Source organism: Myxine glutinosa, chromosome 7 (assembly GCF_964187855.1).
Source record: "Myxine glutinosa chromosome 7, kmMyxGlut1.1, whole genome shotgun sequence".
Taxonomy (NCBI): domain Eukaryota; kingdom Metazoa; phylum Chordata; class Myxini; order Myxiniformes; family Myxinidae; genus Myxine; species Myxine glutinosa.
This window is the reverse complement of record NC_136267.1, coordinates 169,084,530-169,098,589: the sequence shown is the minus strand read 5'-3', so window position 1 is coordinate 169,098,589 and position 14,060 is coordinate 169,084,530. Positions and strand designations below refer to the sequence as shown.

General features: G+C 42.5%; 1 protein-coding gene across 5 annotated transcripts in view; it reads left to right on the top strand.

The window, feature by feature from the left end:
• The window catches only part of STK11IP (serine/threonine kinase 11 interacting protein), a 131,304-nt gene that overhangs the window by 47,557 nt on the left and 69,687 nt on the right, over window positions 1-14,060 (top strand). For all 5 annotated transcript variants that reach the window (XM_078782542.1, XM_078782540.1, XM_078782543.1 and 2 more), the window contains 4 exons: window positions 834-905; window positions 5,137-5,266; window positions 5,388-5,491; window positions 11,358-11,447. In XM_078782542.1, the coding sequence (XP_078638668.1) occupies window positions 834-905; window positions 5,137-5,266; window positions 5,388-5,491; window positions 11,358-11,447 (396 nt within the window). The remainder of the gene's footprint in view (window positions 1-833; window positions 906-5,136; window positions 5,267-5,387; window positions 5,492-11,357; window positions 11,448-14,060) is intronic.

Genomic DNA, 14,060 nt, shown 5'->3' with positions numbered 1-14,060 from the left:
TCGGTGCACTCGCTGCGGTGCCGCAAGGTGGACACGTAACATAACCAATAAACTGTTTCAGCAGAGCAGATGCTCTGTATAGAGCACAGTACATGAACTTCTTCGTTCGTATGCAGCGCAAGGTTGTGGGGTAGCATCATTGGCTGAGGGTGTCGCGGTGCTGCTGACGCAGTGCCCCCTGCTGGTTAGGGCAGGAATTATAATTTGCTCAGGATGTCGGCGATAACTCGCCTCCTCTTTGCGAAGGACACCGTGGGATCTTTAATGTCCACCAACAAATGCTGGTAGACCGGACGCCAGTTTAACATCCACCCAAGGGAAGGCACACACATTGATGAATCGCCCTGGCTGTGAAACGCCAGATGACAGTTTATCGCCTGGTTCCGGATTCAAACCCAGGCTAGGCAGCTCAGAGGCGAGTGTGCATACCTCTATGCCATCCTGCAGCCCGGTACAATAATTAATGTATTGCCATTGCCCCTTCCATTAAGAGCAGTAATTTCTACACCATAGGGACACCCCATAGGGACACCCAGGCTAGGCAGCTCAGAGGCGAGTGTGCATACCTCTATGCCATCCTGCAGCCCGGTACAATAATTAATGTATTGCCATTGCCCCTTCCATTAAGAGCAGTAATTTCTACGTGCATTGAGTTTTTTTGCACTTCTGTACTAAGACCTGAATGTATACCTATTCCCCAGTTTTAAATTTTTTGCCATTATTTCCATTTGGATACACCTCTATTTTAATATGCCTTCTCTACTTCTTTGCTGTGAAAATCAAATGACATGTTTGTGGGAATTATTTACCTTCCCCATCAATTTCCCATGCAGATCTCGCTCCCCAAGTTGAAGATATTAAATCTGAGCCACAACAAGATCTTGGATTGTGAAGACTTCCTTAAGGTGCTTTTTATCTCTAATTCAAGAGAATGCCAAGAGGGGAACAAAAGTTAAAACAAACAATGGAATTCATTATAAATAAGTTGCTTTAAAGGGAGATGTAAAATATTTTACTCGTTCTTATATTTATCAACACTTAACAGGCAGTTAATGTCAGCATTTCCAGCTGAATTAGTGACCTAGCTATAATGAGTTGATGTCACAAATTGAAAACTATGAGGGATGTTGAAACGCATTGAGACTGGTTTAGATTCCAAGAATAACTTGTTAAAAAAATTAATCTGAGGTCTTTTTTTGTTTTTTAAGTAAGGAATGGTCTGATGATGATTTGGTGGCCGTGACGTCCATCATACTTAAGACTTTGCTGACCGAGCTTTTCTTCCTACATTTTATATTCCCTTTGTGTTGGGATCACAACCCATGTCCTATCATTGCTATTCCACAGCTCTACATTCATTCTTGCTGACACCAACCTTTCCCTAAAACAACCCTTCACTTTCAACAACCCTTGTAATGTCTTTCTAGAAAAGTGGTCTGCAGTGAGTACCGGTTCGTTATTGTTGACGCTTTCTTGTCAGTACCCCCTACATCTCCCACTGCATGTTTCCCCACCACCTCCTCCCCTCCCCAACATAAGTATGTTTATGTATATTAAAAAAAAAATAAAAAAAAATAAATATTCAGTCATGTGAAAAAGGAGGGACACCCCATATAAAATTTTGACTTTTTCAACATATTTCAACATACAGCTATTTGATCTTCATTTCAACAATATTAACAGATAAAGGTGATATAATATAACAAATATCATGAAACATTTACATTTTGTAGTCCATTGTATAATTTAAATAAACATAAATGCAAATTTCGCATGTGGAAAAAGTAAGTACACCCCTACATTTCTCACTACTTCAAATACCTAAAATTAGAATCAGGTGCACCAGCTCAGGTGCAAATGATTAGAACATCGTTAGAGAGGATCTTGGAGGAACCTGTCTTATTTAAACCTCAGACATTTAGTTTGGTTTGCTCTTTGTTGTTGAAAGGTGCGGCGTCACCATGCCTAGATCAAAAGAGCTCCCAGAGGCCTTCAGAAAGAAGGTTATAGATGCCTACGAGTCTGGGAAGGGATTTAAAAAGATCTCCAAACAATTTGAAATCAATCATTCGACTGTCTGGAATATCATCCACAAGTGGAGAAGATTCCAAACAACTGCCAACTTGTTCAGGCCAGGCCGGCCCAGCAAGTTCAGCCCGAGAGCAGACCGCAAGATGCTGAAAGAAAACACTAAGAACCCCAGGATGTCATCACGGGACCTACAGGTAGCTCTTGCCACTGTTGATGTCAAAGTGCACGAGTCTACCATTAGAAAGAGGCTGCACAAATTTGATCTACATGGGAGGTGTGCCAGGAGGAAACCTTTGCTGTCCAGAAAGAACATCAGGGCAAGACTAAAGTTTGTCAATGAACACCTAGGCAAAGACCAGCACTTCTGGAACAATGTGCTCTGGACAGATGAGTCAAAGGTAGAGCTATTTTGCCACAGTACCAGAAGACATGTTTGGCGAAAACAAAAGACAGCATTTGACCACAAGAACCTGATACCAACTGTAAAGCATGTTGGTGGAAATATTATGGTTTGGGGCAGCTTTGCTGCATCAGGGCCTGGGCAGCTCACCATCATAGAATCCACTATGAATTCTTCATTGTACCAGAGGGTGTTTGAGGATAATGTGAGGCCATCTGTCGGAAAGTTGAAGCTCAACGTGGACCTTGCAACATGACAATGACCCTAAACATACCAGTAAATCCACCAAGGAATGGCTGAAAAGAAAGAAATGGAGGTTTCTGGAATGGCCAAGTCAAAGCCCGGATCTAAATCCCATCGAGATGTTGTGGGGGGATTTGAAAAATGAGCTGTGCATGCAAGAAACCCCTCAAACATCGCACAGCTGAAAGAATTCTGCATGGAGGAGTGGGCAAAAATTGCTCCCAGTTGATGTCAGAGACTGGTAGACAGTTATAAGAAACGCCTACTTGAGGTTGTTTCTGCCAAAGGGGGCAATACCACCTATTAGAGCCAAGGGTGTACTTAATTTTTCCACATGCGAAATTTGCATTTAGGTTTATTTAAATTATACAATGGACTACAAAATGTAAATGTTTCATGATATTTGTTATATTATATCACCTTTATCTATCAATATTGTTGAAATGAAGATCAAATAGCTGTACGTTGAAATATGTTGAAAAAGTCAAAACTTTACATGGGGTGTACTTACTTTTTCACGTGACTGCATATATATATTTTTCTCTGTGTTTTTTCTGTATGCCATCCGTTCTGTGTTCCAGCTCTCCACAAGCCTTGACTTTCTATCCAAAAATAAAAATAAAATATTGCTTACTGGAATCTTCTTCTATATATAATTAGCTGAACCTCAGAATGTGTATGTATGCTTCATTACAACCATTGGTTGGACAGCTGGCCTGACTCCAACCACCATTGGAATCTGACTCCACCCTTGAAAATATAAATCATACATCTGCCATTTTGCTGCTCCGCTGGGCCCAAGATATATTTAGAAGTGTTGTATTCACAATCACCATGGTTTTTTTTTTTTTTGTATACAAGATTGAGGCTCGTGAAAGAGCGAACATTAATCACACAAAAAGTCAAACCGACACATAAAACATATAATAAGGGGAGCGTTAGACAGGATGGGGAGAGAGGGGGAAGGACACAAACACAACATTTGAGAGCATGGACATCGAGAGATCTGTGGGAGGGAGAGGGCTCGGGGGAGGTGGGAGAGGTATAAAACTTTCCCTTTAGGTTTTCTCTTCAATGTGAAAAAGACCAAAAGTGACTTTTAAAAGCATCAACACATGTCGATGGGTTGCAGCCATAGGTGTCACAGGCGTTCTGAGGCACACAGATTGTGCAGGCCCCAGGCTTCAAGCCTTCCGGCCTATAGGATCATTCGTTCATGGCCCAGTGGAATTGGAATCTCTCCAAGCTATATGAGCATGTTGTATTATATATTACACCATACGCAATAGCATGTTTTGGCTTCGTTACGTAACCCAAGTTGTTTTTTTTGAGGCATCGAGCAATCAAGCCAGCGTTCTGTGCCTATATACTGCACATATTTTGTTTAATTATATTATTTCAGAAGCATTCGAGGCTGTGCTTATACACCATATGTTTTTTCATTTCGCATTAATGCCTGAAGCACTTCAAAGAAATCCCCCTTAAGGTTTTTACCTGTTCATATTTAGAATCATGTTTTGACCTGTTCCCGTTTCCCATTCCCTTAGTGCAAATAATTCATCAGACATAATCCTGTGTGTATTCATCAAACTGTGTGTATTGTAATCCTCTGTGTTGCATAGACTTTTGTGCACCTGTAGGGAAGGTTGTTGCATTGCATTGACTTTTTAAATGTTTTTTAGAAGGTGGAATGGTAAAATGTATTGTAATAAAAAAAAATCCAGGTGGCTTGTAGGTATACCAGAGAGTCATCATCATCGGCTGTCTGTCAAGGGGTCACCAAAGACTGTCATGATGATGAAGCCTGTGCTGGGATTTGTTTAAAGTAATGCAGAATATGCGCCATCTTCTGCCGCACATACTTCACCGAACCTGCCCGATGCCCAGTGATGAGCAATGCAAGATGACTGGGGGAAAGTTGCGTTGCAGTGACATGCTGTTGGCTCATGCTGAGCTCACCCGCCCTTGACAAGTCTTGGTTTTAGTCTTGCTGGGTGTGTCACATCCTCCTCACCCGGGCGAGCCTAGGTGGGGGAGCTGGTTTAGTCGCCGACAACCCAACCATGAACAGGTAGCACTGGATTACATGTTTACCAGTAGCATGATAGACATGACCTACTGCTCATATATTAAATAATTTCCCTTAACCATGGCAATTGCAGACAGTGGAGTGTATACAAGTAGATAATTCAAGGTTTGTGTTGGTAGTGGAGATGGTAAAGTGTATATTTACAAATGAACAATTTATTGCGAACATTTATCCAATAATAAAGAAATGTGTTTCATCATTTTCGAGTAGCGGCTCTGAACGGAACTGACAGCACTCAAAATATAATCCTACAAAACGGACTGACGCAAATTTTGGGGCTTAAAATAATGGTGTCCATGTCTGCTTTTGTGATTTATTTATTTATAATTTTTCAATGCATTTGTCCTTGATTTAAAAAGTGTGCACTGGACAGTCTCTCACAGAACTCGCAGAGCTGAATCTGAGCTTCAACTTATTGGAGAGGCTTCCGATCCTATGCATTGCGGCACGCTCTCACCTCACAACATTGATGTTGGGCAGCAACAATCTTCACGGCATCAATGGTATTGAATGCTGCACTCTGGCTACAAAATGCAGTGCATTTTTTATTTGATCATACTCCTACTTTGTGATGAAGACATGATGTATAATGTTAGCAGCATCACAAATCGTTTCATCCTGCAGGTGTTGAACACCTTCAGTGTCTTGAGACCTTGGACGTTTCTCACAATATGCTGAAAGAGCACTGCCAGCTTGCACCACTTTATCAACTCAATCATCTTCACAAGGTGAGGTACCAGGCAACCTTCTTTTGAAATATTCTTATTTTGCCTTTATGGAAAATATTTATTCTTACCTCTACCACCAAAGGTGGACGGAGGTTATGTTTTCACCCCTGTTTTCCTTGTCTGTTTGTTTGTCTGTGAGCAGGATATCTCAAAAAGTTATGGACAGATTCGTCCAAAACTTGGTGGACAGGTTGGGTGTGCGACAAGTACGAATCGATTCAATTTTGGTGAAGATCTGAATCTGGAACTGTATACGAGAATTTTAAAGTGATTCTTCACCATTGAGAGATGGGGCTATAAGCGATTATATAGCATGATATTTCAAAATGTTGTGGACGGATTGTGACAAAAAATGGTCGATGAGTTGATTAGGTGACAAGAACAAGCCAATTCGATTTTGGTTCAAGTCCGAATCCAGATCCGGCCTATCAGTGGGATACAAAACGTAAACTGTTCAGCCTGGTGGAGGTATGCGCTCTACCGAGTGCTGTTCTAATATTTTATTGTTTTATTTTGCTTTATTGAAATGTTTTTATAAATTTATATTTTTAAAGTGTTTTTTTTTTGATGATTGCCATTACAGTATTGTATGATGTATGCACAGACACCACGTTGGAACAGAAATCAGAATTGGTTACTTGTATCACATGGCTTTTGAATCATTAATAGTCACTTTAATCAGCCTGCTAATACGAACCCCATGCACCGAAGCAATGTGTTTCACAAATGGCCAAATTTAACGGAATCGCACTCGAACTACATTGAGCATGGATACATTGAGCATTGAGATCAAAATCCCACTGGTCTCATAAAACGAATGTTTTACAAATTTTATCTCCCCTAGGGATTACCCAAACCGTGCTGAAATGGTTTGCATGTGCATGGGATAATGGCGGGTTATCAGATAACTCATATACTTAAAGAATAACAGCTGTTTATTAAAAAGAGATAGGGCAATATAAATGGAGAATCCCAAAATGCAAGCCAAGCTGAAACAACAAATATAAATAAATAAAAGCACACTCAGGAAAGTGAAAGGCACTTGATACAGAAATATAAATCTCGGGAGCCATGTGCACACAATCTAATCCATTTACAATGGAGGGGCCAGGCAAGGTCTTGTAAAGGATATGGGTGGACACAGGCTCCCTGAGCAGGCACAGCCAGCTCCACACCAGCGGCACCAATGAGAGTAAAGCGAAGAGAAGAGAAGATGGATCGCCCATGCACATCACCTACTCCAATAGGTTAAATGGTCTTCTGCAGCTCAGTCCAACTCAACTCATTCTGGCCTCTCGCTTCCGACTCAGTGCAAATGTAACTGAACTACAGTCGTGGCCAAAAATATTGGCACCCTTGCACTTTTTCCAAATAACTCACAATTTTCTCTAAAAATAAGTTGAAATTGACAAAAGTATTTGGTCTCCACAATTCATTATTTCACTGTTAATATTTCAGAACCTTTGTTTTTATTCAGAACTTAATATATCCTTTTAAATAAGAAAATAAAAAGAAATGGAATTAACAAAACTAGCAACGGTACCCGCCCTATGGGCGGGGCTTCAATAGGGAAGCCGAAATGAAAAGGCAAAATATCAGAAATTGAAGGCAGAATTTTTTTTTTTAAACGATTCATATAAACATCCGTCAAATCATATCACACGTAAATCATCAAAATCAAAACAGTATCTTTAGAATTTCAATAAAAGCCACATCACTGTTCATATCGGTAAATGTTATTCCATCGTGTTTCAAATCGTGATATCAACTGTACGCTTTTCTTTAGGGAAAAGAATTGACTGATTTTGTACCTCTTCTTCAGCTTAGAACTTCAGGATAGATGACATTGCTCATAAAAGTTCCTTTTCTCTCTTTGAAGTTCTTGGCAAACATTTTTATATTGTCACTGCTGCCAACGCGACTCATGGTGACATAAAGCTGTCCATGGCTGAAGAAATCTGTCTTTAGGTAGATGCCTACCTTTTCTAATGTCTGACCTTGAGCCTTGTTGCACGAATATGTGAATTGTGATTGTGTTTCATTGTGATGTTTGTGCGGCGACGGGCGGTGTGTACAAAGGGCAGGGACTTAATCAACGCGAGCTGATGACTCGCGCTTACTGGGAATTCCTCGTTCGTGGGACAGTCTCAAGCCCCAGTCCCCATCACGGACGGGGCTCAGCGGTTTACTCGAGCATGACGGTGAAGGGCAAGGTACACACTGGCCAGTCCATTGTAGCGCGTGTGCGGCCCCGGACATCGAAGGGCATTAAACGTTCATCAAACATTAAACGTTCATTAAAGGATTACGAAACGAAAAACATTACGAAATTACATTCACACCGTCACGTCAAACACTACCGTGAACACATACATCGTCACAATGAGAACAATGAACGTTATGCGAATGCAAATGTTATGCGGGAGTCCAAACCTGAGAATTCTGGAGACCAAAGCTGAAATTGGGAAATGAAATAGCCTATTTTACTCCCAGGGGTCCCAGGATTACCCACCCAAAATATCTTTGCGATCGGTTCAGCAGTTTTTACGGTACCTTCGAACAGACAGACGGACATTTGGGGAATTATAGTAAGATTATTGACACCCCAGACTTAATATTTGGTATCGCAGCCTTTGGACAAAATAACCGCAGTCAAGCGCTTCCTATAGTCATGAATGGGCTTCCCACACCTCTCTACTGGCAGTTTGGCCCACTCTTCTTGTGCAATGCTCCAGTTATCCAAGATTTGAAGGGTGCATTCTCCCAACTGCTGTTTACAGATCTCCCCACAGGTGTTCAATTGGATTTAGATCTGGACTCATTGCTGGCCACTTCAGAACAGTCAAGCATTTTGTCTTGAACCATTCCTGGATGCTTTTTGAAGTGTGTTTGGGGTCATTGTCCTGCTGCAAGACCCATGACCTTCGACGTAGACCCAGCTTTCTGACACTGGGTTGAACATTGCACTCCAAAATGCCTTGGTAATCTCCTGATTTCATGATTTCATGATTCCATGCACACATTCAAGGCACCCAGTGCCAGAGGCAGCACAGCAACCCCAAAACATCACTGAACCTCCTCCATGTTTGACTGTAGGGAAGGTGTTCTTTTTTTTTGAAGGCTTCATTTTGTTTTCTGCAAACATAGAGGTGATGTGGTTTGCCAAAAAGCTCTAATTTGGTCTCATCTGTCCAGAGGACATTCTCCCAGAACGATTTTGGCTTGTTCAGGTGTATTTTGGCAAACTCCAGTCAGGCTTTCTCAGCAGTGGGGTCCTCATGGATCGCCTACCATAGAACCCTCTTTCATTGAGTTGGCAATGGATGGTGCGAGTTTAAACTGTCGTACCTTGTGTCTGAAGGTCAGCTTGAATCTGTTTGGCAGTTGATAGAGGTGCTTTCTCCACCATTAAAACAATCCTTCGCTGCAATCTTTCATCAAGTTTTCTCTTGCGACCACATCCAGGGAGGTTGGCTCCAGTGCCACGGGCTTTAAACTTCCTGATAACATTGTGTATGGTGGACACAGAAACATCAAGGTCTCTGTAGATGGACTTGTACCCTTGAGATTGTCCATGCTTGGCTACAATCTTGTGTCTGACCTCCTCAGACAATTCTATGGTTTTCTTCCTTTTCTCCATGCTCATTGCGGAACACACAGTGACACAAAACAGCATAATGACTCCTTTTCTCTATTCAAACTCTTTAATGAGTGATTTTTATATTGCAAGCACCTGCAACTCACCATTGGTGAGTTTAATTCCAAAGTAAAGATCCATCTCTTATCTTCCCCCATCCAAAACCTTGATCTTTTCTACCCCCGCTAATTCACCCCAGATACACTTTTTTTTTTTTGAAATTCCAACTTCTTTCCTGGAAGTCCTTGCAGTGTTCATATGTTTTATACCTCTCCCACCTCCCCCCGAGCCCTCCCCCTCCCACATTTCTCCCGATGTCCCTGCTCTCAAATGTTGTGTTTGTGTCCTTCCCCCTCTCTCCCCATCTTGTCGACCGCTCCCCTTATTTTTTGTCTTTTATGTGTCGGTTTGACTTTTTTGTGATTAATGTTAGCTCTTTCACGAGCCTCGATCTTGTATACAAAAAAAAAGAAAAGAAAAAAGGAGAATCACCAGCTTGAAATCTAATTATTTCTAAAAGGTGCCAATAATATTGTCCGGGCCATTTTAGGATTTCTGTGTGGAATAAGCTAAGATTTAGTAATTTTTTCAGCTTTTTTTTTTTGTTTTGTTCCACTGCAACCAAAGAAATATTGTGAACACTGAAATTTTTTTTAAATTTCAACAATTTTCTGGAAGAAATGGTGCATTATTTGACAAAAAAAAATGCAATGGTGCCAATATTTTTGGCCACGACTGTATACGGGGCTCTATTGTCACCTCCCCGAGGGCCATGTCCACAGCGCCCGAGTGTTCCCTTGTTCAAAGCATGGCTCCGCCAATCAAGTGGCATGGAGTTGCCACCGCGGTGGTCCCCCCCACCCCCACAACATCTCGATGGAATTTAGATCCGGGCTTTCACTTGGCCATTCCAGAACCCTCCATTTCTTTCTTTTCAGCCATTCCTTGGTGGATTTACTGGTATGTTTAGGGTCATTGTCATGTTGCAAGGTCCACCTTCGGTTGAGGTTCAACTTTCCGACAGATGGCCTCACATTATCCTCAAGCACCCTCTGGTACAATTAAGAATTCATCGTGGATTCTATGATGGTGAGCTGCCCAGGCCCTGATGCAGCAAAGCTGCCCCAAACCATAATATTTCCACCACCATGCTTTACAGTTGGTATCAGGTTCTTGTGGTCAAATGCTGTCTTTTGTTTTCGCCAAACATGTCTTCTGGTACTGTGGCCAAATAGCTCTGCCTTTGACTCATCTGTCCAGAGCACATTGTTCCAGAAGTGCTGGTCTTTACCTAGGTGTTCATTGGCAAACTTTAGTCTTGCCCTGATGTTTTTTTCTGGACAGCAAAGGTTTTCTCCTGGCACACCTCCCATGTAGATCACATTTGTGAGGCCTCTTTGTAATGGTAGACTCGTGCACTTTGACATCAACAGTGGCAAGAGCTATCTGTAGGTCCCGTGATGACATTCTGGGGTTCTTCGAGACCTCTTTCAGCATCTTACGGTCTGCTCTCGGGCTGAACTTTCTGGGGCGGCCTGGCCTGAACAAGTTGGCAGTTGTTTGGAATCTTCTCTACTTGTAGATGATCTTCCTGACAGTCGAATAATTGATTTCAAATTGTTTGGAGATCTTTTTAAATCCCTTCCCAGACTCGTTGGCATCTATAACCTTCTTTCTGAAGGCCTCAGAGAGCTCTTTTGATCTCGGCATGGTGACGCAGCACACTTCAACAACAAAGAGCAAACCAAACTAAATGTCTGAGGTTTAAATAAGATAGGTTCCTCCAAGATCCTCTCTAACGATGTTATAATCATTTGCACCTGAGCTGGTGCACCTGATTCTAATTTTAGGTATTTGAAGTAGTGATAAATGTTAGGGGTGTACTTACTTTTTCCACATGCGAAATTTGCATTTATGTTTATTTAAATTATACAATGGACTACAAAATGTAAATGTTTCATGATATTTGTTGTATTATATCACCTTTATCTATCAATATTGTTGAAATGAAGATCAAATAGCTGTATGTTGAAATATGTTGAAAAAGTCAAAACTTTACATGGGGTGTACTTACTTTTTCACGTGACTGTATATATCGATATATATCGGTTTTTTTTGTTTGTTTTTTTTCCTGCTGAATCTGTTTGGCAGTCTAAAATGCAGACTAAATCTGTTTGCATGCAGACTAAAAGTGGATGAGAAACTTGGCTGTATTGATTTCCTTTTCAGCTGCACTTGGAAGGAAATTGTTTGGCTTTCCATCCTAAACATCGCATCAAAACGGTGTGTTTCCTCTCTCCACAGGCAGCCCCAACTCCGGTAAGCCAAGGCGTTTTTAATTTTCTGATTGATTGCTTAGTTATGAGATTGAATATATATTTGCTACATCGAGATGCTTGCTTATGTGTTTTATGAGGAATATTAGTGTAAAAGCTCCAAAAATGTCTGGTTGGAACAGTTTATTTGATGGTGCAGCCTCATGAGCATGCCAAAGTCTGAAGCCTCGGCCTAGTGTCAGGTTTGCTTTTATCTTCTTTATTTTTTGGACATCATACAGACGTAAATGAACACTCATCTTACTCTGTGTGTGTTGCACATCATGTGCAGCAAATTTCATCTTACTGCACCTTGCATTTATTGTTGTTTAAAAAAAATAACGCTCTGTACACCGCCATTGAGGCTCGGTTTGCAAGCCACCGTCTACAATTCCAATATAAGAGACATAATTACTCTTTTATGGAAAATGTTTTTTGAGTCTGTTTTATCCCCAAATAATATACCATGGTGAACACACATTCGTGTTAAAAGATTGGCCTTTAAAACCCGACTCAAATTGTCAGTCTGAAGGGCAACAGACGTCAGTACTCATCCCAACTTTACTCATCCCAACTCTCTCTTCCTCATATGTGGTGATTTCAATTGTCACCATGCCAGTTGGCTGGGTGTGGGTACCTCTCTCACCAGCCATGGCTCCTCAGCAAAGGACTTCTGCGACACTGGGACTGACACAATCTGTCAATTTCCCGATCCGGATCTCAGTCAACGGAGCATCTTCTCTTCTGGACTTGGTTATGACTAACTTCCCTGAAAATGTCTGCTGCCCTTCTTCTGCTCCAATCGGATCATCTGATCATATCCTTGTTGAAGTGGACATCTCTCTGACCATTCTCAGGGAGCCTGCTCAGCGTCGACGAGTCTGGCATTTCACTCAGGCCAACTGGCACGTTCTTCAAGCAGCCATCAATCATCTGGACTGGTCTCCCATCTCTACCACCTCTGACATCAACTCATCCTGGGAATTCTTCCAAAGTAAATTGCTCTCTCTCATGCACAGATTTATCCCATCTCGTCTTCAGTTGTCATACCCTTCCACCCGTCCATGGTACACGGAATCTTGTGGTGAGGCTGTTGCCCAGAAACAACTTGCCTTCGTCTCCTGGAAAGCAAATCCAACGGAAGGAAATCTCATTTCCTTTCAGAAAGCCCGAAACAAGTGTGTGTCCACCCTCAGGAGAGCCAGGGAACAATATCTCTCCGTTCTCAAGACCGAACTCTCTTATCTGTCTCCCTCTTCCAAATCCTGGTGGCGTCTGGTCAAATCTGTTTCTGGTGTTTGTTCCCCCTCCATCCCCTCCCTTATCTCAAACGGCTACACAGCTGACTCCGCACATGAAAAAGCTGAATGCCTCAACTCTGTGTTTGCCTCTAAATCTTGTGTCCCAAACCCATCCCTCTCTGTACCCACCACACCCAGTCGTACCCAGCTGCTCCTGGACTCCGTGTCCTTTCCTCCTGACAAGGTGGAAAAGTTTCTGTCAACCCTCGACTCTGATTCTGCAACTGGACCTGACGGCATCAGCCCACGGGTCCTAAAATCCTGTTCTTCCGCTCTTTCACTCCCTCTCTCTGTTCTCTTCACCCTCTCTTTTGCTCAAGGTCATCTGCCATCTGCTTGGAAATCAGCCAACATCACCGCTTTGCACAAAAAAGGTGCAAAAACAGATCCTAGCAACTACAGACCAATCAGCCTTCTCCCAATTATCAGCAAAGTCATGGAATCCATCATTGCTTCGGATATGAAATCTTTCCTCTTCTCCAATGGCTTGATCTCTGATCATCAATTTGGTTTCAGACCAGGTCACTCTACTCTGGACATGCTGCTTCTGCTGTCTCAACAATGGATGGAGGTCCTCAATGCCAAACAGGAAATTGGAGCTGTCTCCCTCGACATATCCCGTGCCTTCGATACGGTCTGGCACCCCGCTCTGCTCACCAAACTCTCCTCCTTTGGTATCCATGGAAATCTCCACGCATGGCTGGCGTACTTCCTCTCTAGTCGTCGTCAACGTGTGGCCCTGAATGGGTTTCTCTCATCTCCTCTTCCTGTTCAGGCTGGAGTTCCCCAAGGCAGTGTTCTGGGCCCTGTGCTTTTTCTGGTCTTCATCAATGATCTCTCTGACTCTCTTGAAAATCCTCTCTATCTCTTTGCTGATGACTCCACTCTCTGCCGCTCCATTCCTCATCACTCAGATCGACAGTCTGCAGCCTCTTCACTCTCTGCAGACCTGGACAAAATCACAGACTGGGCAAACAAGTGGAACATGTCTTTCAATCCTGACAAATCTCACACTCTTACGATGTCTCTCCGAAAAGACCGACTGGACAACCCTCCCATCTACTTTCTGAATAATCCTCTCCAAGAAGTTCTGTCACTCAAGCTTTTGGGTCTCACTATCTGCCATGATCTTTCCTGGGAAAACCACATTTCCAAGCTGGCCTCCAAAGCCAGTCGCCGACTGGGCATCCTCCGTCGTGCGAAGTCCTTCCTTGGCACACCTGAGCTCCTCACCACATACAAGGCTTTCATCCGCAGCTCAATGGAGTACTGCTCTCCCCTCTGGGCTGGTGCTCCTGCCTCACACCTAGCTCGTG